Raw genomic sequence first — 27,734 nt, forward strand, 5'->3', positions numbered from 1 at the left:
CGCCTGGGGCTCCTGTTCTGGACTTTTCGTGTGAATGGGATCACGCACAGAGTCCCTATGCATTAACTAACATGTGCTTCGGGGCTCATCTGCACTGCCCATCAGTGCTCGTGGTGAGTGACATTTGTGCAGAGGACAGGCCACATCTCTCTGACTCACTCACCACTGCTGGCTCTGGCCTGTCTCCATCTTTGTCGATGATGCGCATGCTGCTGAGACTGTTCCTGTACAGGTTTCGTGTGGACATAAAGTTCCATTTCCCTTGGAGATATGCCTGAGGGTGGGATTGCTGGGTAGCAGGGCACCTTATGTGGTGGCACTGTTCTCCCATCCCACCAGCAAAGGATGAGAGTTCTGCCTGCTCCAACTCCTCACCATTGCCTCATTGTTATAACTTCTATTTCTTTGGTAAGCTTTCTGCTTTTTTCCCATTTGTTTCATTTGAAACATATTTGCAATTTTGCAACTTACTGTGGGAGCATTTTCCTGACAGTTTCCAAACACTTTCAGGTAATTCTGACATCTAATCCCTCTTGGTATTGGCATAAGCTGATGGTCTTTTATCCCCCAGATTGTAGCTCTCCCAGTTCTTCATGGGGTGAGTGATCTCGGCCGTCCCTGGGCATTCTGCTGGCACACCAGGAGACTCTTGATCTACACATCTTCTCTTTGAGCAGGCAAGCACCCAGGCTGGCATGCGATGCTGCCTGCTCTATGGGCTTTGGTTTCCGTGGCACCTTAGTCTCCAAAACCTCCCAAAGTACCCTAGTCTGCCTCAACCTTATGGTGCTGCTGACTCTGCCCAATCTCTAGGGCACTGCCCGTGGGGGCAAAGGTGCTGGCCTGGCTGTCTGGGTATGGTCTTGCCAACTGTGCTGTGCTGGAGCTAAAGAGTTGGAGTGTGGAGAGACACCGGGCTGGCTGTGTGGTGCTGTGGGCGGATGGCCACCTGTCGATCGTGGGGTCTGGCTAAGGCTCCCCATCAGCAGTTATCAGCAAGGGAGGAAAGCCCCAGCCTGGGCCCCTTGCTCACGTCTGGTGGCGCATGGGGCCAGCAAGGTCATTGGCTGCTCTGCTCACAGAGGGAGACATCTGCCGACTCACTCTGGAAAGGCCTCCTGTCCCCATTGGCCCAGGCCAGTGGTGGCTTCACATCTATATACCCAGCTCCGGGCCGCGAACTCCGCCATTGCCTCAGCTGTGCTGTGAAAGCTGACTGAGCCACAAGCTCCGTGGAACCATGTGGCAGCTCTCTGGACCTTCTGGCTGGGGCCCTTTCTCACTCTCAGGGCAGCCCCCATCGGTGAGTTTCTCCTTCATCGTCCACAGGACTTTCTGGAGGCAAGTGGCTCTGTGGATGCCCAGGCCCTGGGACACGAGCATCCCCTGCTACCTCCATCTGTCTGCCTGACTCTCACTAGCCCTGAGGGTGGTGGGACTCCTCAGGAGGGATATGGGCTGTAAAGGACCCGACCTCTGACTGAGAGGTTCCAATCCAGGGTAAGCTTGGAGCTCAGGTGCAGGTCTGGGTTGGCACTGGCCCCAGGGACCCAGATGGACACTCAGTGCTGATAGGTCCTGTGGGGGCTGCTGTCCCCTGGGTTAGGGTTGGGCCCACAGGGCAGTGAGGGCAGCATGGAGTCCCAGGGTGTGGTGTGAGGGCCACTGGTCAAGAGTAGAAAGCTACAGAGAAGGAGACCTGCAGAAGAGACAGCACGTGAGGCGGACAACAGGGAGCCCAGGCTGAGTGTGCAAGAGTGTGCAGAGAAGGAGACCTGCAGAAGAGAGAGCACGTGAGGCTGGACAACAGGGAGCCCAGGCTGAGTGTGCAAGAGTGTGCATGCGAGAAGGCATGGTGGGCAGCTGCAGGGGTCTGCAGCTTGCAGGGCCCTTGAAACTGAGGGAGGAATACTGCTCTGCTGGGCTGGTCCAGGCTCAGCAGGAGGAGCCCTGTGTGGACAGAAGCCACAGGTGGGAGTGGAGTTAGAGCCTGTGGGCAGCTGGGGGACAGCGGCAGAAAGGGCGGGCACTGGCACCTACAGAGGTCAGTGGTGTGTTGCTGTGGCTGGGGTCATGGTTGAGGGCTTTGTGCTGGTGTTCAAGACGGCAGACCAGATTGTGATCCTTCCATAAACCAGGTGGGAAGGATGAGGAGGGATGAGGAGGCTCTTGGTGGAGGAGTGCAGGGCAGTGATGGCCAGGGCCCTGCAGGAGACACAGGCTCGAGGGAGAGACACAGGGCCATCTCCCTCTCTCTGAGCCCACCCCATATGGGACCTTCTCTCTTCTGAGGGTACAGGGTCCACTAGAGTCTCTGGAGGTGAGTCTGGGGTTGCTGGTAGGCTGCCCAGGTTGGAAGAGTGGTGAGGTTTTAGGGGACCGCAGAGTCTCAAATGGAAGTGGGAGCACAATATCTGGGAGCTCCTGGCCTCCAAGGACAAGGGGACTTCCTTGCTTTGCGGGGCATCACCATGATGTTGGTGCTCCAGGCTAGGCTGGGATCAGGGAGAGAATGGGGGGAGATGTGGGGTAGTGGACTGGTCTCCATGCAACCCCCATTATCTTTCCAGAATTGCATGGGGTGCTGATTTGCAGAGCAAGTCCTTGGAAGCAGCCCCAGGAGGATTCAGGCTGCTCACATGTGCTGGTTCCTCTCTCCACCAGACCCAGGGGCATTCTGCCCTCTAACCAGACCTGCCCTTCCCAAGACAGCTCTGGTGACCTGAGGCTGGCACTCAGACAGAGTGCGTGCGACGGAGTGGTGCAGGTCCGACGTGATGGGGAATGGGGACACTTGTGCAACCAGGAGTGGACGCTGGCAGAGGCCTCTGTAGTCTGCAGGCAACTGGGCTGTGCCGTGCAGTTGGTGCTCCCAAGTATGTTCCGCTACCAGGAGAGGTGGCTCGGCCCTGGCTGCACAATGTGTCCTGCCAGGGCAGTGAGTCCTCCCTCTGGGAGTGCAGCCTGGGCGCTTGGAGTCAGAGCGCATGCCCCCACGAGTGGGTGGTGGTTGCTCTCTGTGCAAGTGAGTAGGGTGGGAGGTTGGGGGTGGGTCTGGAGGACCCCTGTGAGGCTGAGGAGGACCTGGGGAGGGTTGGGAAGGGGATAGACCTGGGGGAGTGAGGGGTGGGTTTGGGGCTCTCTGGCAGGGGTTCTTGGTCAGGGCCCTGGAGCACTCTGACTGCAAGTTGCTGCCATCTCTTCTTCCGGTTAGTCCCTTGTGTGTTAGAATCCTTTGGCTGTTCTTTCAGATGCTAGGCCCTCCTCCATGGGCTGGTGCCGGCCTTAGGTGTAGGATGATGGGCCAACTGAACAAGGGTCCTGCTCCACTGAGCTTAGGCTGCTTTAGTGAAGCGGGCAGGCTTTAGGAGGCCAGAGGCCACACAGGCGTGCATTACGGTCTCTACATAGGTGGCTGACAGGCAAGTCCTTTCCTTTGGATGTCTGGCTTGACATTGTTCAGCTGTGTCTGGGCGCTTTGTGTGGCCTGGAGCTAACCGACCCCCACTGATTAGTGTGAGGCCACCATGAAGGCCTTGCTAAAACATGCTGAAGACTTCAAGGGGGTGACCACAGAGCATTGGACAGGGTCACTGGACTCTGAAATCTGGTTCCTGACTCCATTTCCTGCGGGAGATGTAGGCAGATCTGCACTGTTACGGGCTGTCCGGCTGAAGGCACACCAGGTAGGCACTGTTATGGCCACACAGAAGCATCGGGAAAGATCTGTCACAGGGTGCTGCAGCCTTCACGCTGACCATGGCCTAGCAGAGTCTGAATCATTTTGTAACATGGGCCTGTGCTTCACAGATGGCACTTTTACGGGAGGTCCGGCTGGGTGAAGGGCCACAGTCCCTGTGCAGGACTCCCTGCGATCAGATGTGAATGGGGTGGACCGCCTCTGTGGCTTGCCACCTGGAAGAGGCCACAGTGTTCTGCCAGGAGCTGGGGTGTGGCCCTGCACTCCAGGCCCCCCGCCAAGGTGTGGGCATCATCAGGAAGTACATGGTTTGCAGGGGGCACAGGAGCCCACCATCCGCAACTGCAGACTCAACAACAAACCTGCGTAGCGGCTGTGACCTCCAGCTGGACGCAGAGGTGGTTGCTCAGGTGAGCTGTCTGCCATGCTCCCAGGGTCCCTCAGGTGATGCCAGGCCTGGGCACTGCAGAGGTGCCAGGGAGCCATCCTGCCTGAGGCCTTGGGTGCAGATCACTGTGGGTGCAGTGGGAGGGGAAGGCCTGAGTGTTCATGGTGGTCCTCTTCATGGACACCTGCACAGATGGCTCACAGAAGGGATGGACAAGCAGGCTGGGAAGTCAAGGGAAAACCAGAGCGGAGAGGATTGTTTTGAAAAATCTGAAATTCTCTAGCTCATAGTTGCCTTTGGCAGGGACCTAGAGACAAAGGGCCCAGGAAGTGCTTTAGTAGGGTGCTGCCAAGTGCGAGCGGCATGGCTGCAGGTGTGCTGAGTCTGTGTGCTGCACCACACAAGAGTGGATCAGGTTTCTGGCGACCCAGAGAGGTGCCAACTCAGCACACCCAGCCATGTAGGGTCCTTGCTGAAGGTGCAAGGGCTGACCCAATTCACCTGAGAGAGTTGCAGGCTAACAGGCACTTGGTGAGCAGCAGGTCAGTTCCTCCCAGCCCTGTCTCAGGTGTGGTGAGCTGCACTGCGCTGAGTGTGGGGGGCACAATCTACCTGCCATGGTGCCCACAAAGGCAGTGCCCTCTGGCCTGAGGGGACCTTGATCTTGCCTCTGAGATTGCAGACGAACTTGATACTACCACCTGGACAGGCAGAGGCTGTGACAAATGTGCCTGTCGGAGCAGGTGACCCTGACCTCTGGCCTTAGGTCTAGGGTGATGGGCCAGTTTGGGCTGTGTCTGGCAGACCACTGGACCCAGACGATATTCCCTGGCTTGAGCCTCCTGTGGGTGTGGTTGAAAGGGTTAGCTCAGGGCCATTCATCTGACAACACCTATCTCCTACCTGAGTGAATGTCGATTCTCCCAGGACACATGGAGGCCCGGCTGGTGGGCGGCGAGCACCCCTGTGCAGGGCGCCTGGAGGTCCGTCGGGGCCTGAGCTGGGGCACTGTCTGCCACATGGACCTGGACCTGCCCACAGCCCACGTGGTGTGCCGGGAGCTGCAGTGCGGGTTGGCCGTGTCCCACAGTCCAAGGGCGCCCTCTTTGGCCAGGGCTCAGGGCCCGTGTGGACGGAGGCCTCCCGCTGTGCGGGCAACGAGTCCCTGCTCTTCCACTGCCAGAGGGAGCCGGGGCACCAGTGCAACGCATGACCAGGATGTGGGACTCAGGTGCTCAGGTGAGGCCTAGCGTGGACCACAGAGGTCAGCCCTGTCTTCTTGCCAATGTTCTTCCATGGACCAAACCTATGGCTCTGAGGTGAGGCCCTAAGGGTCCTTTGGGGCAGGAGTGTGTGTGCAGGAAGTGTTTGGTTCTGCTGGTTGAAAGGAGGGGAGGAAAGGAAGGGGAAGGATTCTGGCTATTTAGGGATAGACTCAAGGGCCACCCTGCAGACTGAGGCTCCTCTGCAGTTGTAGGAGCTGAAGGCTGATCTCTGGTAGGTGGGGGGCTACAGGAATCAAGGTTCCACTCTGTGCAGCACACTGGGTACAAAAGAAAGAAATGGCCAAGCAGGGTGGCATTTAGGGTGTTCGAATCTGGGGGCCACAGGACTCTGTCTCTCCCCAGAGTTCCGGCTGGTCAATGGCAGCAGCAGCTGTGAGGGCCGCGTGGAGCTCCAGGTGCAGGGGTCCTGGGCGCCCCTCTGTGCCACCCACTGGGACTTAGAAGATGCCACCGTCCTCTGCCACCAGCTGAATTGCGGCAGGGCTGTGGCCACACCCCAAGGAGGCCACTTTGGGGAAGGAGGAGCTCCCCTCTGGCCAGATGTATTTCACTGTGTGGGGACAGAGCCCTATTTGTGGAATTGCCCAGTGAGCACGCTGGGGGCACCAGGCCTGTGCCCAGGAAATTCGGCCTCTGCCCTCTGCTCAGGTGGGTGAGTAGGATTGTGGCAGAGGAAGAGGAAGGTCAGCAGGAGGTTGGAAAAGTGTTCAGAGAGCGCACTCCAAGTGTGCGAGAGTGGGAGGGGCTTTTGTGGGGGTGGGCTTGCCCTTTCTAGGCCGGGGCCACTAACCCTGAGACCATGGGACCCCTCTTGCTCGCCCAGGTCTCCTCGACGCCCTGCGTCTGAGCGACGGTCAGAGCCGCTGCGATGGTCGAGTGGAGATCGCCCTAGACGGTGCATGGGGTCGCGTTCTGGACGACGCCTGGGACCTGCGAGGCGCCAGCGTGGGTGCGGGCAGCTGGGTGCGGAAGGGCAGAGCGAGCCTACGATGCGCCCGGCCCCTGTCCGCGGTGCCCTGCGGGTGTGGCTAAGCCGCGCAGCGCTGCATGGGCTCCGAGACTCGCCTGACCCAGTGCAATGTGTCCAAGTTCCAGCTGGTGCCCGCGGGGGCCTTGCGGACGTGGGCGTCGTGTGCTCTGGTGAGTGTGGAAAACAGTCTCTTCCCCCAGTTCCCAGGCCCCCAGAGTCCAGGCGCCCCTGACTCAGTCTCTCCGCAGGGAGCCTGCGGGTGCGGCTGGCCGCTGGGCCAGGGCGCTGTGCCGGGCGCCTGGAGGTGCTGCACGGGGGCGAGTGGGGCACCGTGTGCGACGACTCCTGGGACCTGCAGGACGCGCACGTAGTCTGCAGGCAGCTGGGCTGTGGCCACGCCCTGAGCGCACCAGGGTCCGCCCACTTTGGGGCTGGGGCTGGACCCATCTGGATGGACGAGTTGGCCTGCGTGGGCGACGAGTCTGCTCTGTGGCAGTGCCCGTCGGGAGGCTGGGGACAACACGACTGTGGGCACAAGGAGGACGCTGGGGTCTTCTGCTCAGGTGGGTGCCTTGTCTCCTGGTGTCTTCAAGAAGGGGATGGGCATCTAGAAAGCCTCAGGGTTCCTGGAATTCTTAATTTGGCCCATGTTACTGTGTGGACTTTCTGCAAACCACATTTAAGGTGGTATATGAAGTTCTTGGCTCACACACCTGCCTCCCTCTTGGTGGACATTCTTGGGTCAGGGTTTGTCATTGTTCCCAGAGATAACCACTGTTGTGGTGGCCAGTCACCCTCAGGGTGGACATCGCCTCGGGCGGGCACTTATGGAGGTCCAATCCTTGGCACTGCTTGGTGCAGGTGCAGTGGAGCCTCTGTTCTGTCATGACCCACAGGCTCCAAAGGGAGGGAGGTGGTGCTGATCTTACCCCAGTAGCCAAAGTTCCAGGCAGCCTTCCTTCAGTGCTGCTCCTAAGTTATCTTACTTAGTTATGACCATTAAAAATTGTTATGATCTTGCTGGAGGCAATTTTTATCAAATTTTCTATAATTATCTGGCACAGTTACATAATGTTATTATCGCTCTTGAGGTATAATTTAAAGGGTCTCCATGCTGTACTCTGGGGTGTATCACACAACCCTGCCACACATCACCCAGGGCCACACTGGGCATATCTAGACCTTGAGCCATCAGGATCAATGCCAATTTACTGCATGAAGCCCTGGACTAAATCATGGTTTTGACTTATTTTTTAATGTCATTAATCAAATTTTTAAAAATTATTTTAAACTGACACACAGTAAGTGCATATCTGCTGGGTGCAGTGTGGACATTGCAGTGCACAGTGTACAGCGAGCCCTGGCCAGGCCAGGGCACTGGCTCGAGCGTCCCCTCAACGTAGCCCACCTCTTGGTGTTGGGAAGAGTCCAGTCTTCTCTACTTTCCACTCTGCAGTGTCCAGTTCATTGTTGACAGCACGGTTATCCTACCTGCCACGGGACACTGGGGACCAGCCCTCCTGTCCAGCTGCACTGGCAGCCATGTCCACCTCCCTCCCCTCCCCTGCCAGAGGCTGCTGCACACTGGAGGTTGTCCCTTCCCCTTCCTTTGGGTGCAAGGCTTCTCAGGGAGGTGCCATCCCCCCCTGTGTCGTGGCCTTGTTGTGCAGACCAGGTCCTGGGTGTGCGTCTTCCTCCAGGAGGTGGCAGTTTGGGTCTTGCCCCGCCCGAGGTGTTTGTTCCATCCTGATGCATCTGGCTTCCTCCTCCTGAGTGGCTCCCAGGGCCCCCACTTCCACGCAGCAGGCCTTCCTTCCTACAGGATGTGCTTGTGTCCTGCAGAATCTGTGGCTCTGAGGCTTCAAGGAGGTCCTGATGGCTGTGCTGGCTGGCTGGACATACTCTACAATGGGACCTGGGGTTCTGTGTGCAGCAATGCCCTCAAGGACATCTCCTTGACTATCATCTGCCAACAGCTGGGGGTGCGGGGATCTGGGCTGGCTGGAGAACAGGCCATTCCCAGGGGCAGGTTCCAGCACCTCCTGGGTGGACAATGTCCAGTGCCGCAGGCTGCACAGTTCCACCCTGTGGCACTGCCCTTCTGCTCCCTGGGACCCACACTCCTGCGCTCTGGGAGAAGAGGCCTGGATCACCTGTGCAGGTGGGCATGGCTGTGCTGGGTGTCCTTCTGACAGTCACAGAGGGCTGAGGTCAAAGCTGCTCTGACCTGCAGCCATGGGATCTGCACACTTCCTCTGAAGCTGCCCACCCATTAACACGCTTACACGTGTTGGGTGCTTGTGTACAGGACTTTCGCCGACAAGGGCAAGGGCTTCTGGAGAGACCTTCAACTGTTCATCAGCCCTCAGCTGCCCAGGTACGCCCCTGTCGGCACGCAGGTGCCCTGCCCCCGCTGGTGCGCCCGAGGTAACCTCTGTATCTTTCCAGAGGAGGGCGCAGTGCGCCTGCGCGGCGGCGAGGACAGCTGCTCTGGACGCGTGGAGCTCTGGCACGGGGGTTCCTGGGGCACCGTGTGCGACGACTCCTGGGACCTGGCGGACGCCGAGGTCGTGTGCCGCCAGCTGGGCTGCGGACCGGCGGTGGATGCCTTGCGGGGCGCCGCCTTCGGCCCTGGCTGGGGGCCGGTGTGGCTGGATGAGGTGGGGTGTCGCGGCAGCGAGGCGTCCTTGTGGGGCTGCCCGGCGGAGCCCTGGGGACGTGGAGACTGCGAGCACAAGGAGGACGCGGGCGTGCGCTGCTCAGGTGAGCTGGGGGACCCCGGGGGCGTGTGCCTGCGTCCCCCTCCTCTGCTCGGCCACATGCCACAGCGTTCGGTGGGTGCTCCTGGCACAGGCTGCCACCTGGGTCCTGGGTGCCTCTGCCGCGGGTGGCCAGCAGCCCCTGGGTGCTGGCAGGTGGGTGCTGCTAGGGCGTCTCTGCCTCCCCATGCTGGTGCTCAGGCCCTATTTCTCCAGCAGGTGTCCCTGGGACCACTGCATCTGGTAGGTGGCATCCTGTCCACCCGACCCCAGTCCTCGTGTGCCTAGAGGCCCTGCAGTGGGGCTCAGCTCTGACTGCCTGGGGACCTTTGGGAGCAGGTGTCTGGTCAGACCCTGTTCAGGTGATCCAGGCCCCTTCCCTGAGGACAGCCGCTGACCCTCCAGTGCCTGGGTGGGCGAGGAGCCTGTGAGGGGACCGAGGCCAGGCCCTGGTCTCATGGGATTTTCCATGGTGCCTGGGGTGGGCCCTTGCTTGCTGTGGCCTCTGGGGACGTCGTGGCTGTAGGTCCACAGCAGAGCAGAGGTAGGGGCAGAAAGGCGCATAGGTGCTCTTCCCTGGGTGCATGGGCTGGTCCTGAGTCCTGTGCCCCCAACCTGGGCCTTCGCACCCGGGCCTTGTCCCCTGGATTTTCCTGGCTGAGCTCCAAGCCCTCTACCCAGGCCCTCACACCAGGACCTTTGTTCTGAGCCCTCTACTGGGGCCTGGGCACTTGGCAGTCCCGTCCGTATCCTCTCACCTGAGCCTTGAACCTTGGGCCTGCCCCCTAGGCACCTCTGCCATGGGACCTCTGGCCATCTGAGGGGGGCACTGCCTGTCCCGGGGGCACTGAGACCCCACCCCCATGCACTCACACCTCCTGAGAGGCTGAGGTCATCCAGACCCAGGGTCACAATGCCCCAGGCAGCCAGTACTCAGGAGGCCCCTCCTGCCCACAGCCCCTTCCCTGGCCCCTCCACCTGCTGCTGAGGCCTGGACCCTGCCCGGGATCGCCTGCCTGGTTCCTTGGCTGTGTCCTGGGCCTCGTCTCTCGTGGTGCTGGGTGTCCAGAGGTGCCACAGCAGCGCTGCCTGCATGGGTAGGTGGATGAGTGGGCATGGGGAGCAGGTCCCTGGGGGCAGAGGCTGGGGCAGCTCTGGGAGATGCCAGTGGGCAGGCCCTCTCTGTTCTGGCCGCTGTCCTGCCTGCTGCAGGTGTCTTCCTAACAGCCACCGCTAGGTGAGTTTCTGTGGAAACCACAAGGTGTTGGGGACCCGGGACCCTGGGCTTGAGTCTCACTCCGTTTTGAGAAGACCTATGAAGAGAGTCCTCTTTCCTGGGCACCAAGGATGTCTCATCCATCCCTACACTGCCCTTTTATCTGGGGCCTGTCAGGGCGTGTCCAGGGCCTGGGACTGACCCCTTCCCCCCAGGACCCTTTGATCTGTGGTCCAGGGTGGGGCAGAGCGTGACTGAAGGTCCCTGCTGTGCAGGGGCTGTTGCAGAGGAGCCGGGGTTTCTGCATGTGTGAGAGCCTCCAGGGGCCAGTGGGAGAGGCTCTGTCTGCAGGAGTGGTCCTTCTGTGAGGTCGTTGCCTTCGCAGGTTCTGGACTGTCGGGACAGCAGCCCTCGGAGGGCGTGTATGAGGACATCGAAGCTGTCCCTGTCGGGGAGAGAGATGACGCATCCCCGGAACCCAGGGACCCCGTGCAGGAGAGGACTATGACGATGCAGCAGAGCCCGAGGAGGGCCACCAGGAGGAGGGGGAGGAGGCTGGGGCCCTGCTGAGCCCCACAGGTGTGCACCTCTGTGCCCTGGGGTCCATGGTGCTCTTCTTGCTGTACTGCTCCCACGTGCAGGGCTCTGCTCTGGCCAGCACCTACATTTAAAGGTCCCAAGTGTTGCTTCTGTGTGTCTGGGTCCTCACTGCATCTCAGGTCGGGGCATTGGACAGAGTCCTGTCCCTCAAGGCTGCTGCCTAGGCTGGAATCCTGCAGTGGGCAGGATGGTGCCCAGCAAGGTCCTGCTTCCCTTTGTTTCCCAATGGAGCTGTGCCCAGTGTGCTTCCAACACCAGGTCCCTGAAGGCTGAAAGGGAGGCCCTGGGTGGCTGGTGGAGTTGGAGGGTCTCCATGTTAGAACAAATCCCACGGCTGCACCCAGCCCGTCCGTCCCTCTGCGCTTCCCCTGCCATGGGGAGCAGGAGCTGAGCACTGGGGGCTCTGGAAGTCCCTGAGGACCACAGTGCACATCTCTCTCCTAATCTCAGGTGGGGCTCCCCACAGCCTGGTTCCTGGAGCTCAGGCTGGGAATGAAGACAGTGGTGGCCCCTGGCCCAGCCCACGATGACCTGAGATGACCTTCTGGACTGTGTGAGCGGTGGGTCCAGAGCATGAGATGAACCCGGCAGGCTGGGGTCTTCCTTGCCCTCATTCTTAAACCAGATGTTGTTCAAGTGCCTTTGGCCTCACTCATTCCTCGCTAGTCCTCCAGGACTATGTACTCCAGGGTCCCCCTGTGTCCGGGCCCCCTCTCTGCCTCTCCTTGAGCTTTGTGCCCTGTGTGACCCATGCTTTGCATGTTCCCAGCCCATGGTTGTCCTGGCAGCTGTCCTGAGATGTTGGGTGAGGTTCCCCGATGGAGGTCCCATGGTGACCACCTTTGATGTGCAGGCAGGGACGTACTCCTCAGCAGGAAGCTAATGTACCTCAGGCCACCTCTCACAAGTGTCCTGGTCTGGATCCCATCACATCCTGCACACTTGGTCATGTGATCAGTGCATATGTGAGCACTGCCTTCCCGCCCCCCTTGAGCACTGCCGTCCAGGACCATGTGCTCCATTTGCCACCTACCCTGGCCTCCCATCCAGGAACACCTACTGCTTGTCCAACAGTGACTTGTTGTACTCAATAAACATCATGGTACCCAGGACAGACCTAAACAACTTCTGTAGTGCACTTGGTCCCAAACGCCCTAAGCCACACCATGCTGGAGGTCAGGTGGCCCTGTTATACGTCAGTGGTCTGTATCTCACTGTTCTCTAGATCACACCTCTGATGTGGGTTATGAAACTGCTCGCCTGGAATACTCTCCAGGGCCTTGTAGTCAGATTTTGTTCAAAACACTGACTTGGGCCCGTAGATGTCCCGTGGGTGGCTGGAGTGGGCTGAAGAGGCTTGGTATCTGTCTTCACTTGGGGTCTGTGTCCTCTGCTGCCTTCACCTTTGGGTCAGAGTCTCGTCGCACCACACATAGGCTTGTGGAAACACTCGACACATCCTTTGCAAACTCTAACATGGGCTTAACTTGACCCAGACTTGCCTAGCCTCCCTCTCCCCTTTTAAGACTAAAGACACCTGCCAGCCACCATGAAGGGAAACACTGTGCCTTAAAGGGAATGATAAGAGGTGGCATCCAAGTTCCTGGAAGATCTCTGCCTGTTCCCCAAGAAGATCTGGCTGCTCCTCTGCTCTGTTAGCCTATCCCTCCACCCTCCGGAGTGCAGGACCTGATTTGTGAGCCAAGCTCCACCTTCCTTCTCTGGCCACTGAATACAGTCTTTCTTTTCCATCCTTCTTGTGGACAAGGTTTTTCTGGGGATGAGCTCTGAGTTGGGTAACGTCCACTGTTTACCTCCATCTGCAACCATGTCCACTGTGTCCACCATCCTTTCCCCCCCAACCATCATGGAAGCCACTGTGAGCATTCACCACAGGACCAAACATCTCTGACCCCACCATGTGTGGGAAATGTGTTCCTGATATCATGCTTCCTTACCATTTGGAATCCACTTTTTCAGAGTGAAAATATTCATGGTCTGATGAGGATGGGCCCTGACAAAGTCCTGGTGGATAATGGATCCTCATGGTATTCCCTGTGTGTGTAGTATTTACCTTCCTGGTGTCCTGGTGGAGCAGTGGATCCTGCAGGAAGGCTCATGTAGAGTGGACCCTCCAGGTGTCCTGGTTGGCAGTAGACTGTCCTGGTGGGCCATGGACCCTCCTGGTGAATCCAGGTGTGTGCGAACCTTCCTGATGTCCTGGTGGGGAGTGGACCCTTCTGGTGTCCTGAGAAGAGTGGAACCTTTCAGTGTTCTGATTGGGAGTGGGTCCTTCTGGTGTCCTGGTGGAGAAGTGAATCCTCCTGCTGGGTCCAAGTGCATCCAGGTGGGGAGCGGACTTTTTCTGGGCAAGAACACTGCAATTGATGGGTGCGGTTGCCCCAAGTCTACTCTGGGTAGCTTGGGGTGTGGTGGCTTTCCAACTGTTCATCCATATGGAGCAGACCTCCATGGAGTGTGGGCACTGGGCAGGACTTCGACGACCATGTGGAAGCTGTGTCCATGAACGCCAGGTCACCTAAAGCCTCAGAGTGCACTGGGGCTCCACAGTAGAAGAGGATCTGGCCCTCAGCCTCCCATTTCCCTGCTGGCTGCCTCGTCTTCCTTGTGGTGGCTGCAGGCCTCTCTCTGCCCTGTATGTCCCCTGCTCTTTGACCTTTTGAAGTATTGGAAGCCCCCAGTATAGCAGGAGTGGTCCCAGTTTCTTCCTGCAGGAAATGGGGAGTTTGCCACATGCCTTCGACTCTCAGTTGCATCTGCGGGAACTTCTTTAGAATTCTGGTGGGTGGAGTAAGCTTCTGGGGCTGCATTTGTCTTTGGGGCTGGCTTCCCGTGATGGGTCTGGATCAGGGCTGGGGTGTGGGGGTGATCATGTGGGTGGGTGGTGACCTTTCCCTGTGTGATCAGTGCCTCTTCCTGTTCAAGGAACGATGGCACCTCTGCCCGCATCCTCTGCCATACAGCCCTCTGCTCCAGTCGTGCTCCTGGGATGTGTCCCTGGTCCTTCTGGCCTGCTGCAGTGTCTGCTCGGCAGGGCCCACGGGCTCTTGGTCTGTGCTGTCCCCTGCCATCCTGATAATTGCTCACTGAGGGGCCTTGGATCTTGATCTGTACTGGGTCTCCATAGGTCAGGTTTCAGATTCTGGGATTTTCTTTGTGTTGACTGAGATTATTCTATTAAAAACCGATGGTCATTTTGACATCTTTAGAATGTACAGATGCACAAGGAAAAGTGAAACAGTCACCTCACACTAGTGCGTAGCGTGAGGCCGCCCTCCGAGAAGTGAGCGTGCTCAGCCGTGGCGAGCCTGTCCCCTGCACACTCTATCTGCACAAGCGTTTAGAGGTGAGTTCAGTTCTCAAAGTCCACTTGGTGGGAATGCCACCTTCTCCTGCGCTTCCCCCTGACTGTTGGTCAACCCACGTGGCTCTCAGGTAATAAGCACGTGTGTCGTGGTCTTCATGGCCTGGTCATTTCCCCTCCTACAGACAATCCTTCCTTCATCTAACTGCCCTCCGTGACTGCACACTTGGCTGTCTGTAGATGGGCCTTCCCCACGGGGAGCTGAGTGCCCTTCAGGCCCTGCAGGCTTGAGTATGTTGATTACATGGCCAACTGTCTATTCCTGGTGTTCAGATCACAGAAGGACCCAGATCTTCAGCCACATCTAGTGAGTGAGGCACAGAAAGGCCTCACTTCCCCACAGGCCCTGGTCTCGGAGGCTGGGGCCATCAGGTCCTGGCTGGAAGCAGTTCCTCAGCCTCACACTGGGGCTGCATGAGCCCCAGCTGCAGGAAAGCCAGTCTGGTCTCATCACACGCTGCTGGTGCTGCCTGGCTCCAGCATGGTGGGTGTGTGCAGCTACAGGTGACAGATGTCTGCTGTGCTGTGGGGGAGGCCCCGGGCGCTGCTGGGCTACCGTCTCAGAACAGCGTCACTGCAGCATCTGAGTCCACCTTCCGCGAGGTGGCAGAGCACACCCCGTTGTGAGAGAGCCAGTGTGAGCTGCAGCCGCCATGTGGCCAGGCACAGTGATGTCCCCTCTGAGGCTGTGGCCCCTGCTCCTGGCCTGCTGGGCGCACCCTTCAGGTGAGTGTGTCCTGCCGTCTGCAGGTTCTGGTGGTGGGGACACAAGTGGGGCATCTTGGGTGGTCGAGTGGCACAGTGCTGGTCACTCCTGGTACCTCGTGTCTTGGTGCACATTTTGCTGTCTTGCATTTCATCAGAGTAATTGTTCTGATGCCACCAAAATACAGTGTCAATAGATAAAAACTTGGAAGGAGATAAGTCTGGGACTTGGGATAGAAAGCGAGGGAAACTTTCTACTCCCGGATCATTTGAAATAAATAACCCAAACCTTCTCCCTCCATTTAGTCCTCGTCCCTGAAAGCCAGGCTGGAGCAGCGTCCCTGAGTCTCCTGGCGGGCGGGAACCCCTGCGAGGGCCTCGTGCAGGTGCAGTACAGCGGGCAGCAGGGTGCGGTGTGTGGGGACGGCTGGGACATGCAGGAGTCCACGGTGACGTGCAGACAGCTGGGCTGTGGCCCTGCCTTGTCCACCTCCAAGTATGTTCTGCGGCCTAACGAGATGGAGCCGCCCTGGCTGCATGGCGCCCAGTGCCAGGCGAGGAGGCCTCCCTGTGGGAATGCTCCCAGGGGACCTGGGTCCCCCTCAGCGGCTGCAACTGCCAGTGTGTGGTGGTAGTCATCTGCTCAGGTAGGTTAGTGGGGACCCGAGCCCCCTGGCCTCTGGGACCTCCTTCGCCTACTGGGCTTCAGAGGCCCTGAATGCCGGGTAGGAGGGCAGGTCTGGCCGGGTGTGAACCCTCATCACCCTAGAGCCCCTGTTCCTGGGGTGCCCCCTGCTGTAGCATGAGACAGGGTTTTCCTCCTCCTTCCTGCTGGACAGCCTTATTACTGATGCCCACCCCGGTCTTCAGGTCTCTGGGCTCATCTGCCCAAGCTGTTTCCCTCTGGTCCTCGGGGGCCCTCAGGGAAGGCCTTGGCCTGTACCGCGCCATGTGCAGAACTGCACCCAGTTTCCCAGCTTCCCAGGTGGGTGCTCACAACAGGTGCCAAGACCCTGGAGGCTGCTCTCCTGCTTCGCCCACCCAGACCAAGACCCTGCAGCCCTAGGAGGAGGGGTTTTGTCACCCAGATGTCCTGGGAACCAGCACAGGATGGAGGAGCAGCAAGGGGCCTCATGGCTGCCTGTTGGGGCTGGCCAGTCCAGACTCGGCCTTGAACACGTGCCTCAGGCAGAACTGGCAGGGCTGTTTCTCCTCTGTGCCACCAGGCGGCACTACGCGGCGAGTCCGCCTGCGTGGTGGTGGCAGTCCCTGTGCTGGAAACTTCGAGCTGGTGAACCCAGACAGCTCTGTCCTGAGATGCAGCCTGCACCAGGAGGAGAGGACTGTGCTGTGCAGACAGCTGCAGTGTGGCGCCGCTTTGCAGTGGTTCAGAGCCCACCCAGGAGGGACCCCTGGGGGCCAGGTGCAGAAGTTCGTGACCTGCCAGGGTTCAGAGCCTGACATTTTCCAGTGCAACATCAACCTGAACTTCCTGCAGCAGTGTGACCTTCCTTCCTACACCGAGGTGGTGTGTGCAGGTAGGACTCCTCGCCCAGAGCCTTCTGGCTTGGATGTTTGTATACCAGGGAGGGCAAGGCGTCTGCCTCACAGAGCCGGGGCAGCACCATGGAAACCTCTTCCCCGCAGGGGGGTTGACGTGACTTTGCCTTTCCTCCTAGTGGTGGTTTGGGGGTCCAGGAGCTGTCCCCTGTGGCTGTGCTGTAGCTTTGGCTGCTCTGGTCAGGGCTCCTATCCAGCCTGAGCCCTGAAAGGGCATCTACCCCTGCCTGTGGTGTCCCCTGGGCCCATGACTGCCCAGGGGCCCAGGGGTGGTGGGTAAACCTTTGATGACAGACTCTGTGAGGGTCCAAGGCCCCAGGGAGATGTGGGGAGGGTGGTAGGATCCTTGGTCTGCAGGTCCAGTACTTGCCCAGCAGGCCTCCAGACCCCTGGGTGGGCTGTGCCAGATAGTCCCGGGTTCTCCTGCACCCTTCGTCCCGTGGACTGGAAGGTGGGTCATCATGTGGCTTCACACCAGGGTCCTTCCTGGAGGTGGTCCTGCCCTCTGTTGCTCCAGTTCAGCATCTTCCCCCAGGACACATGGAGGCCCGGCTGGGTGGGCGGCGAGCATCCCTGTGCTGGGCGCCTGGAGGTCCGTCGGGGCCTGAGCTGGGGCACTGTCTGCCACATGGACCTGGACCTGCCCACAGCCCACGTGGTGTGCCGGGAGCTGCAGTGCGGGTTGGCCGTGTCCACAGTCCAGGGCGCCGTCTTTGGCCAGGGCTCAGGGCCCGTGTGGACGGAGGCCTCCCGCTGTGCGGGCAACGAGTCCCTGCTCTTCCACTGCCAGAGGGAGCCGGGGCACCAGTGCACGCATGACCAGGATGTGGGACTCAGGTGCTCAGGGGAAAGTGAGTGAGGTCTCAGGTGCCCTGGTGGTGCCTGCGTGGCTGTGTTGGTCCTGGGCAGGGAGGCTCTTGGGGGGCGTCTCTGGCTCGATGGCTGACTGGACAGGAAGGCTCTGGCTAGGTTTGTCTGTCACTGGCTATCTTGGATCTCTTGTCTCTTCCTCTTCCCCAGCTCTGTTTGTGCGCCTCTGCTGTGGTTATGGAGAATTGTCTGTGGACGTTCTTCACCCATTTCAGAAATGAGGTTCTCATCTTTGGAGACCCCCTGTGAGTTTTTGGTACTTCTGTGTAGCAGACCGTTATTAATGTGTGACCTGCAAATACTCCCCACTCTTGTTGACCTCCCCTAGGCATGTGTCCTTCAGTGCCAATGTCCCCAAGTGTGATGAAGCCCAGTGTCTCTCTTGCTGCTTGTGCTTTGGTGTCATAGCTGAAAATCTGATGGCAGGATCTCAAACCCTGGAGCTCCCCATCTGCACTTTCCACTGAGCCTTCTGGGCCGTTCTCACTCTGAGTTCCTTTTGTGTCCGGTTAGGAATGTGCCAGCATTACTCTCTCACCTGGACGCCCAGTGTCCCCAGTGCACTTGTTCTCAGGCTGTGTTCACCTCCCTGGTGGCCCTGGTGGGTCTTCCAAGGTGTGGGACACCAGCGTGTGTTTGATTCTGGCCCTCGGCTCCCTTCCACAGAGCCCTTGGCCCATCTCCGTGGCTCCACGCCGTTCGCTTCAGTGGAGATCTGTAGCAGCTTTCGAGTAAGGACGTGAGTCTCCGACATTGTTCTGTTCATGTAACTTGGCTGTTTGGGACCCTTTTTATCTACATGAATTTGGGATTAACTCTTACGTTTATTCAAAACCCCGGCTGCTTGGATTTTGATGGAGATCACAGTGAACCTTCGGAATGCTCTGGGTGGTCTGCCTTCTTCACAGAACCACGTCCTTCCACCTTTGAACAGGAGGCGTGTGCCCCTGTATGTAGGTCTTGTTAAAAATCTTTTCAAATGAAGTGTATTTAAAATATTTTTATTTTAAACTGACAGTAAGTGCATATCTGCTGGGTGCAGTGTGACATTGCAGAGCACAGTGTACAGCGAGCCCTGGCCAGGCCAGGGCACTGGCTCGAGCGTCCCCTCAACGTAGCCCACCTCTTGGTGTTGGGAAGAGTCCAGTCTTCTCTACTTTCCACTCTGCAGTGTGCAGTTCATTGTTGACAGCACGGTTATCCTACCTGCCACGGGACACTGGGGACCAGCCCTCCTGTCCAACTGCACTGGCAGCCATGTCCACCTCCCTCCCCTCCCCTGCCAGAGGCTGCTGCACACTGGAGGGTCGTCCCTTCCCCTTCCTTTGGGTGCAAGGCTTCTCAGGGAGGTGCCATCCCCCCCTGTGTCGTGGCCTTGTTGTGCAGACCAGGTCCTGGGTGTGCGTCTTCCTCCAGGAGGTGGCAGTTTGGGTCTTGCCCCGCCCGAGGTGTTTGTTCCATCCTGATGCATCTGGCTTCCTCCTCCTGAGTGGCTCCCAGGGCCCCCACTTCCACGCAGCAGGCCTTCCTTCCTGCAGGGGTGCTGGAGCTGCCTGCGCTGAGGGGCAGGTGGCTGTGGACTATGGACTTGCTGCTGGCTCCTGTTGTGTCCTGCGGGTCTTGAGTCTGCTCTTGTGCCAGTTCCAGGCAGTTCTGGCGATGCTGCATTGGAAGGTGTCTTGGAGCGGGGTGTTGTGACGCTTGCCCTGTCCCCTTCACTCAGCTCAGGATTGCTGTGGCTGCGCAGGGCCGTTCCCGGCCCTGTACGGGTTTTAGGAGTGTTTTCTATCTCTGTGAGGAATGTCACTCCATAGTCCACTTTGGGTAATGTGGGCATCTAACAACACGGGGGTCTTTCCCGTTCTTGGTGGCCCTTCCTTTCCTTCAGTAGCACTTGGTGACTTCACCATGGAGCCTGTTCCCTTGGGGTGAACTCCATGGCAGGAGTTTGGGTTTGCTGCCTTGTGAGGGGAATGGCGTCACGGACAGGCTTCTCAGCCATCTTGGTGTATGAACAGCTGTGAGTGTGGCAGACTGCCTCTGTGTCCTGCAGTGTGATCAGATGTGGACATCAGTTCTAAGAGTGGTTCGTGGTGGAGCCTCTCAGGTTTCTGACGTGCAGAGACCTGGTCTGCGGACGTGTGGGGGCCTCCGCCGGCCGCCGCTGCTCTCTGGCGGGGGTCACTGCACACCGCCATGCTGGAGACCTGCTGGGGACGGCTACCTCCTCCCCACCCAGTGCCGTGGGCTGTGGCTCATCGCGCGACCTTTCCATGCAGGCTGCCCTTCTTCTTGCTTTGCTTCTGAGGGTTCTTCTGAGGGTGAGGTTGGATTTGCAAACGCTCTTCTGCGAGTGCTGGGAGGCGGTGTGGTCTGCACCCGTGCTGCTGAGGTGACGTGTGTCCTCGCTGGTCCCAGTGCACTGCCCAGCTGTGTGTCCCTGGGTACCCTGCTCACCCACGTGCAGCTGCATTTGATTTGCTGTGTTCTGTGGAGGTTTGGTGCCTTTGCTCACTAGGTCTTTGGTCGTGTGTTTTCTCTTTCTTCTGTGTTTATCTAGCTTGGTGTCAGGATAGGTCTGGCCTCACAGATGGGTTTGGAAGGTTCTCCTGCTTTTGCACATTCAGATAGTTTGAGAAAGAATCGATTTAGTTCTTCTGCAAAGGTTGGTGGTATTCGGCAGGGAAGCTGCTCTGACCGGGCTTTTCTTTTCGGGGAGACCCTTTCCTGCCAGTGTGTCTCATTGCTTGCTGTTGGCGTGCTTAGCTGCGTGGGCTGCCCGCGTCCCGTGTCCACCATCCTGTCCTGTTCTCGGGGCTTGTGATCTGTTGCTCTGTGGGTGTTCAGGATGGTCGCGATGGGTTTCGCTGAGTTGCTTTGTCTGGGCGTTCCCGCTCTCTTCCTCTGTCTCCTGGTTGGTCTAGCTGCAGGTTTCTCGGCTTTGCTGATTTTCAGGACTTCCTCTCTGTCTCGTCAATGCTCCAGGCTTTTCATTCATTTTCATTCATTTCTCCTGCTCTGCTCTCTTCTCTCTCCCCTGCCAGGGTTGTTGGGCCTTTTGCTGCTTCTCCTTGGGATGCGCTGCCAGGTGCCAGCTGGGGTCTCCTGTTCTCAGGCGCCGGCTCGCTTCAGCCTGCTGCTCCCTGCTGTGTTGGCAGCGTCCTCAGGATTAGATCTCTCCCTCCCTCGTTTTCTGTGGCCGTGGGATGAATCCCAGGTCCTGGCGCACACCGCCCACACGGCACCACTGCGCTCTGACCTCCGTCCGCCACACGTTCTCTCAGTTGTGTTTTCATTTCCTTGTGTTTTTAGAAAAGTGTGAAATTCCCTCTTGATTTTTCGTTGACCTGCTGGTCATTCAGGGTGAAGTGCTTCAGTCTCCCTGTATTCAGTGTTCCTCCCGTTCCTGGTGTGGATTTCTGTTTCTATTCCATTGTGGTCAGACAACGCAGGCCGAGTCCGTGTTTGGACTGGTTGCGACCTGACCTGTGCGCCACAGGTCTGCAGGAAAGGCGTCTCCGGCAGCTCCTGCTGACGTGCTTGGCCACAGGCCCAGGTCCATCTCCTCGTGAGGTTGGCTCCCAGGATGGTGCTCTGTGAGCTCCTGACTACCCGACCTGTGCCCTGGTGAGAGTGGGGTGCTGCGCTCTCTGCTGGACCTGGAAGGTGGCCCTCACTGGGACCCTGTGCCACATGCCCAGGGAAGTGGAGTCTCTGTTGCCAGGGGCACTTCCATTCACAGCTCACGTCCCTGTGCTGCACCGACCCCACGGCAGCAAGTGCACCTTTGTCTTTTCATAGTTAACATCTGCTCCATCCAGCGTGGGCAGAGCCTGTCCCGCCCGCTTTGGTCTCTGTGTCCTTCATTCTGTAAGTGGGGTGCCATTGGCTGACGTGCATGCTGAGTCCCCTCAATGCCTGAGATAAACCTTACTTCGTTTAGCTGTGTGGTTGCTTTAGATGGTGGCTCTACCTCTCTGCTTTATTTTGTTGACGGCAGGTTTCCCGGGTGTTGGTTGGCACATTCACTCTGACAACAAGTCTTTGTTAGGCTTGACTGTCAGGGTGACGCTGGCCTCATGGTGGCCAGGACAGTGCTCTGCTCCTCTTACTGCTTTGGGAACCTCGAGGAAGGCTGGTGTGAATTTCCCTAGCGTTTCCAGGTGAATTCTGCAGTAAGCAAAGCAAGCCCTGCCTGTTTGTTGGGAGGTGGCTGCTGACCAGACCTCGCTGCCAGTTTCTACGTCCCGTTGGTTCCGTTTGGCCTCTTGTGTTTTGGAGGACTTGCTCCTTCGGCTGGGTTTTCTGGATCGTTGGCAGAGCTATTCAGAGTCCCACACGTTCCCCAGGACCCCTAGGGGCCCGCTTCACTTTCCATGTGAGCCGTCTGGGCCTCTGCTGCACTGCCTCCTCCATCTCAGACTCCTAAGGATTGGTCTTTCCTGAAAACCGATCATTGCTCTGGTAGGTTCTTTATGATGTCCTCGTCCCTGTGCTGCCCACCTCCTACAGTCCTCTGGGCTCATGGCCTTTGGCTAACTTTGTTCCTCTTTGTAACAGTTCCTTGAGGAATAACGATAGGGTCCTGAGTGGAGTTCATTCTTCTTTCCAAACGTCCTGTCAGCAGCCTGGAATTTCCCACTGAGGACAGACATATTGCACCTGTGAACTGGCATGTGTTGGTTCTGTTGCCAGATATCCTGTAATTTCCACTTGGATTTGAGTCTTCAACTCATTATTTATGAATTATATTGAATTCTACACATTTGGAAAATTGACAGGTTCCTTCTGCTATTGAATGTTGTCTCGATCATTGTGGTCAGAAAAATATCTCACAGGATTAAATATTTGACAGTTATGTTATATGGTCTAACATGTGTAGTGTGCTGGAGGGTGTCCCCTGCACCTAGGGACAGGGCGTCCTGACGTGTGGAGTGTGCTGGAGGGTGTCCCCTGCACCTAGGGACAGTGCGTCCTGACGTGTGGAGTGTGCTGGAGGGTGTCCCCTGCACCTAGGGACAGTGTTTCTTGAGCTTCCTGGATGCACAGATTCTGGTATTTAATTTACACAATACATACCTTCTCACGATTGATCAAATGCTGATTTCTTCAAACGTTCTTTCTGTCCCTCTCTCTCTTCTTCTAGGACTTCCCTTAGCCTGGTGGCATCCACAGTTCTCTTAAACGGTGTTAATTTTGGAGATTCTCAGTTGGTCTGTGTTTTGCCAGAACTGTAACTTTGTTGTTAAGAATGGACATTTTGAATATTGTGAGGAGGACCTGCAGACATGATAGTGGCCCTTATCCAGAGCTTTCTTGTGGATTTGTTAGTCACCTGCACATTCTGGCAGCTTACCTGAGTTTGTTGTGCAGACTGTTCCCCCACGTGCAGTCTTGATAGTCTGCAGAAGTATAAGGTTAGTGAGATTTGACAGAGACTTCCTTTGAAGAGGGGAGAAACTATTACTCTCCTAGGATTTTCAGACCAATTCTGAACCAGAGTTTGAACTTTGTTCCTTTCCTGCTGTGAGTAGTTGCTTCTCTCTCATTAGAACTCACTCCCATGAGATTTTGGCACATTCCCCAGCTGATACACAGCACCAATACTTGGAGTGTCCCCACCTGCCCCTGGTGATTCCACCAGCAAAGCTGTACTTCCTACCCTTACCTGTGCCAGTGCTGGGTGTGTGCAGAGTGTAAGGAGGCTTAAAGGGAACAACAGTTCTGGAATCTGGGGCCACAGGACTCTGTCTCTCCCCAGAGTTCCGGCTGGTCAATGGCAGCAGCAGCTGTGAGGGCCGCGTGGAGCTCCAGGTGCAGGGGTCCTGGGCGCCCCTCTGTGCCACCCACTGGGACTTAGAAGATGCCACCGTCCTCTGCCACCAGCTGAATTGCGGCAGGGCTGTGGCCACACCCCAAGGAGGCCACTTTGGGGAAGGAGGAGCTCCCCTCTGGCCAGATGTATTTCACTGTGTGGGGACAGAGCCCTATTTGTGGAATTGCCCAGTGAGCACGCTGGGGGCCCAGGCCTGTGCCCCAGGAAATTCGGCCTCTGCCCTCTGCTCAGGTGGGTGAGTAGGATTGTGGCAGAGGAAGAGGAAGGTCAGCAGGAGGTTGGAAAAGTGTTCAGAGAGCGCACTCCAAGTGTGCCGAGAGTGGGCGGGGCTTTGTGGGGGTGGGCTTTGCCCCTTTCTAGGCCGGGGCCACTAACCCTGAGACCATGGGACCCCTCTTGCTCGCCCAGGTCTCCTCGACGCCCTGCGTCTGAGCGACGGTCAGAGCCGCTGCGATGGTCGAGTGGAGATCGCCCTAGACGGTGCATGGGGTCGCGTTCTGGACGACGCCTGGGACCTGCGAGGCGCCAGCGTGGTGTGCGGGCAGCTGGGGTGCGGAAGGGCAGAGCGAGCCTACGATGCGCCCGCCCCTGTCCGCGGTGCCCTGCGGGTGTGGCTAAGCCGCGCGCGCTGCATGGGCTCCGAGACTCGCCTGACCCAGTGCAATGTGTCCAAGTTCCAGCTGGTGCCCGCGGGGGCCTTGCGGGACGTGGGCGTCGTGTGCTCTGGTGAGTGTGGAAACAGTCTCTTCCCCCAGTTCCCAGGCCCCCAGAGTCCAGGCGCCCCTGACTCAGTCTCTCCGCAGGGAGCCTGCGGGTGCGGCTGGCCGCTGGGCCAGGGCGCTGTGCCGGGCGCCTGGAGGTGCTGCACGGGGGCGAGTGGGGCACCGTGTGCGACGACTCCTGGGACCTGCAGGACGCGCACGTAGTCTGCAGGCAGCTGGGCTGTGGCCACGCCCTGAGCGCACCAGGGTCCGCCCACTTTGGGGCTGGGGCTGGACCCATCTGGATGGACGAGTTGGCCTGCGTGGGCGACGAGTCTGCTCTGTGGCAGTGCCCGTCGGGAGGCTGGGGACAACACGACTGTGGGCACAAGGAGGATGCTGGGGTCTTCTGCTCAGGTGGGTGCAGTGGGTCCATCCCTTCCCGCACCTCCACTCCTCCTGAGCTCTGCCTTGCTGACCAGCATCTCTGTCTGCAGGGTTCACAGATCTGAGGCTACAGAACGGCAGCCAGCCATGTGCTGGGCGCTTGGAAATTTTCTACAATGGGACCTGGGGCAGTGTCTGCCAGACCCTGAGCTCTGCCTCCCTTGGGATCCTGTGCATGCAGCTGGGCTGTGGGCCCCAGGGGCAACTGCTGACTGAGGCAGGAAGCTGGCGTTCCCCCGCGGCTCGCTGGGTGGCCTCCATTCATTGTAGGCACAGGCACGACAGGATCCTGTGGCAATGCCCTTCAGCACCCTGGAACCAGAATTCCTGCTCCAGCGGGGAGGAGGCCTGGGTCCTGTGCGCAGGTGACAGCCGAGGAGGTAGGCAGTACCTGTGGATGGCTGAGGGGTGGGTTCCTGCACTGAGGCTCTGTGCTGAGTGTGCTCCAACTGGAGCCATCTCAGTCCCCTGGAATTCCACCAGTGGGGGAAACAGCACCCCTGGGCACCCAGCTACTTTTAAGGACAGTCCGTGAGGAACAGTGTGTGGATCCCCTCAGGTGTGAAGCTCTCCCTGAAAGAAGCAGAAACTCCTGATCAGGGGGAGACAGGAAGGAAAAGGAGAAGGAAACTAGTATTCCACAGATTAAGTGGCTGAGCACACAGACACTGATGTGTCCAAATTCCACACAGAGAAAGCAGAAGTTCCTCAGGAAGGTGAGCAGACCTTCAACTGTTCATCAGCCCTCAGCTGCCCAGGTACGCCTCTGTCAGCACGCAGGTGCCCCTGCCCCCGCTGGTGCGCCCGAGGTAACCTCTGTACCATTCCAGAGGAGGGCGCAGTGCGCCTGCGCGGCGGCGAGGACAGCTGCTCTGGACGCGTGGAGCTCTGGCACGGGGGTTCCTGGGGCACCGTGTGCGACGACTCCTGGGACCTGGCGGACGCCGAGGTCGTGTGCCGCCAGCTGGGCTGCGGACCGGCGGTGGATGCCTTGCGGGGCGCCGCCTTCGGCCCTGGCTGGGGGCCGGTGTGGCTGGATGAGGTGGGGTGTCGCGGCAGCGAGGCGTCCTTGTGGGGCTGCCCGGCGGAGCCCTGGGGACGTGGAGACTGCGAGCACAAGGAGGACGCGGGCGTGCGCTGCTCAGGTGAGCTGGGGGACCCCGGGGACGTGTGCCTGCGTCCCCCTCCTCTGCTCGGTCACATCCCACAGCGTTCGGTGGGTGCTCCTGGCACAGGCTGCCACCTGGGTCCTGGGTGCCTCTGCCGCGGGTGGCCAGGCAGCCCCTGGGTGATGGCAGGTGGGTGCTGCTAGGGCGTCTCTGCCTCCCCATGCTGGTGCTCAGGCCCTATTTCTCCAGCAGGTGTCCCTGGGACCACTGCATCTGGTAGGTGGCATCCTGTCCACCCGACCCCAGTCCTCGTGTGCCTAGAGGCCCTGCAGTGGGGCTCAGCTCTGACTGCCCTGGGGACCTTTGGGAGCAGGTGTCTGGTCAGACCCTGTTCAGGTGATCCAGGCCCCTTCCCTGAGGACAGCCGCTGACCCTCCAGTGCCTGGGTGGGCGAGGAGCCTGTGAGGGGACCGAGGCCCAGGCCCTGGTCTCATGGGATTTTCCATGGTGCCTGGGGTGGGCCCTTGCTTGCTGTGGCCTCTGGGACGTCGTGGCTGTAGGTCCACAGCAGAGCAGAGGCAGGGGCAGAAAGGCGCATAGGTGCTCTTCCCTGGGTGCATGGGCTGGTCCTGAGTCCTGTGCCCCCAACCTGGGCCTTCGCACCCGGGCCTTGTCCCCTGGATTTTCCTGGCTGAGCTCCGAGCCCTCTACCCAGGCCCTCACACCCGGACCTTTGTTCTGAGCCCTCTACTGGGGCCTGGGCACTTGGGCAGTCCCGTCCGTATCCTCTCACCTGAGCCTTGAACCTTGGGCCTGCCCCCTAGGCACCTCTGCCATGGGACCTCTGGCCATCTGAGGGGGGCACTGCCTGTCCTGGGGGCACTGAGACCCCACCCCCATGCACTCCACCCTCCTGAGAGGCTGAGGTCATCCAGACCCAGGGTCACAATGCCCCAGGCAGCCAGTACTCAGGAGGCCCCTCCTGCCCCACAGCCCCTTCCCTGGCCCCTCCACCTGCTGCTGAGGCCTGGACCCTGCCCGGGATCGCCTGCCTGGTCCTTGGCTGTGTCCTGGGCCTCGTCCTCGTGGTGCTGGGTGTCCAGAGGTGCCACAGCAGCGCTGCCTGCATGGGTAGGTGGATGAGTGGGCATGGGGAGCAGGGTCCCTGGGGGCAGAGGCTGGGGCAGCTCTGGGAGATGCCAGTGGGCAGGCCCTCTCTGTTCTGGCCGCTGTCCTGCCTGCTGCAGGTGTCTTCCTAACAGCCACCGCTAGGTGAGTTTCTGTGGAACCACAAGGTGTTGGGGACCCGGGACCCTGGGCTTGAGTCTCACTCCGTTTTGAGAAGACCTATGAAGAGAGTCCTCTTTCCTGGGCACCAAGGAGTCTCTCATCCATCCCTCACACTGCCCTTTTATCTGGGGCCTGTCAGGGCGTGTCCAGGGCCTGGGACTGACCCCTTCCCCCCAGGACCCTTTGATCTGTGGTCCAGGGTGGGGCAGAGCGTGACTGAAGGTCCTTGCTGTGCAGGGGCTGTTGCAGAGGAGCCGGGGTTTCTGCATGTGTGAGAGCCTCCAGGGGCCAGTGGGAGAGGCTCTGTCTGCAGGAGTGGTCCTTCTGTGAGGTCGTTGCCTTCGCAGGTTCTGGACTGTCGGGACAGCAGCCCTCGGAGGGCGTGTATGAGGACATCGAAGCTGTCCCTGTCGGGGAGAGAGATGACGCATCCCCGGAACCCAGGGACCCCGTGCAGGAGGAGGACTATGACGATGCAGCAGAGCCCGAGGAGGGCCACCAGGAGGAGGGGGAGGAGGCTGGGGCCCTGCTGAGCCCCACAGGTGTGCACCTCTGTGCCCTGGGGTCCATGGTGCTCTTCTTGCTGTACTGCTCCCACGTGCAGGGCTCTGCTCTGGCCAGCACCTACATTTAAAGGTCCCAAGTGTTGCTTCTGTGTGTCTGGGTCCTCACTGCATCTCAGGTCGGGGCATTGGACAGAGTCCTGTCCCTCAAGGCTGCTGCCTAGGCTGGAATCCTGCAGTGGGCAGGATGGTGCCCAGCAAGGTCCTGCTTCCCTTTGTTTCCCAATGGAGCTGTGCCCAGTGTGCTTCCAACACCAGGTCCCTGAAGGCTGAAAGGGAGGCCCTGGGTGGCTGGTGGAGTTGGAGGGTCTCCATGTTAGAACAAATCCCACGGCTGCACCCAGCCCGT

At 59.0% G+C, this 27,734-nt stretch overlaps 1 protein-coding gene across 1 annotated transcript; it reads left to right on the top strand.

Annotated features, from left to right (window-relative positions):
• The first annotated feature begins 200 nt into the window (after positions 1–200).
• Scart1 (scavenger receptor family member expressed on T cells 1) lies at positions 201–27,734 on the top strand. The gene is given in 42 exon segments (XM_047537860.1): positions 201–237; positions 572–598; positions 1,250–1,309; positions 2,700–2,855; positions 2,858–3,029; positions 3,829–3,879; positions 3,881–3,911; positions 3,913–4,020; positions 4,023–4,061; positions 4,063–4,135; positions 5,016–5,173; positions 5,176–5,295; positions 5,297–5,327; positions 5,717–6,022; positions 6,198–6,321; positions 6,323–6,407; positions 6,410–6,488; positions 6,491–6,514; positions 6,593–6,907; positions 8,187–8,323; positions 8,325–8,505; positions 8,653–8,721; positions 8,793–9,107; positions 9,323–9,346; positions 10,061–10,125; positions 10,127–10,150; positions 10,152–10,200; positions 10,705–10,839; positions 15,316–15,558; positions 15,561–15,656; positions 16,236–16,547; positions 17,105–17,124; positions 17,126–17,420; positions 23,201–23,506; positions 23,684–24,001; positions 24,079–24,393; positions 24,474–24,803; positions 25,116–25,181; positions 25,254–25,568; positions 25,782–25,928; positions 26,526–26,663; positions 27,170–27,734. Coding segments are annotated over 42 exon segments (6,183 nt in total). The 3' UTR covers positions 27,457–27,734.

Source organism: Sciurus carolinensis, unplaced genomic scaffold (assembly GCF_902686445.1).
Source record: "Sciurus carolinensis unplaced genomic scaffold, mSciCar1.2, whole genome shotgun sequence".
Taxonomy (NCBI): Eukaryota; Metazoa; Chordata; class Mammalia; order Rodentia; family Sciuridae; genus Sciurus; species Sciurus carolinensis.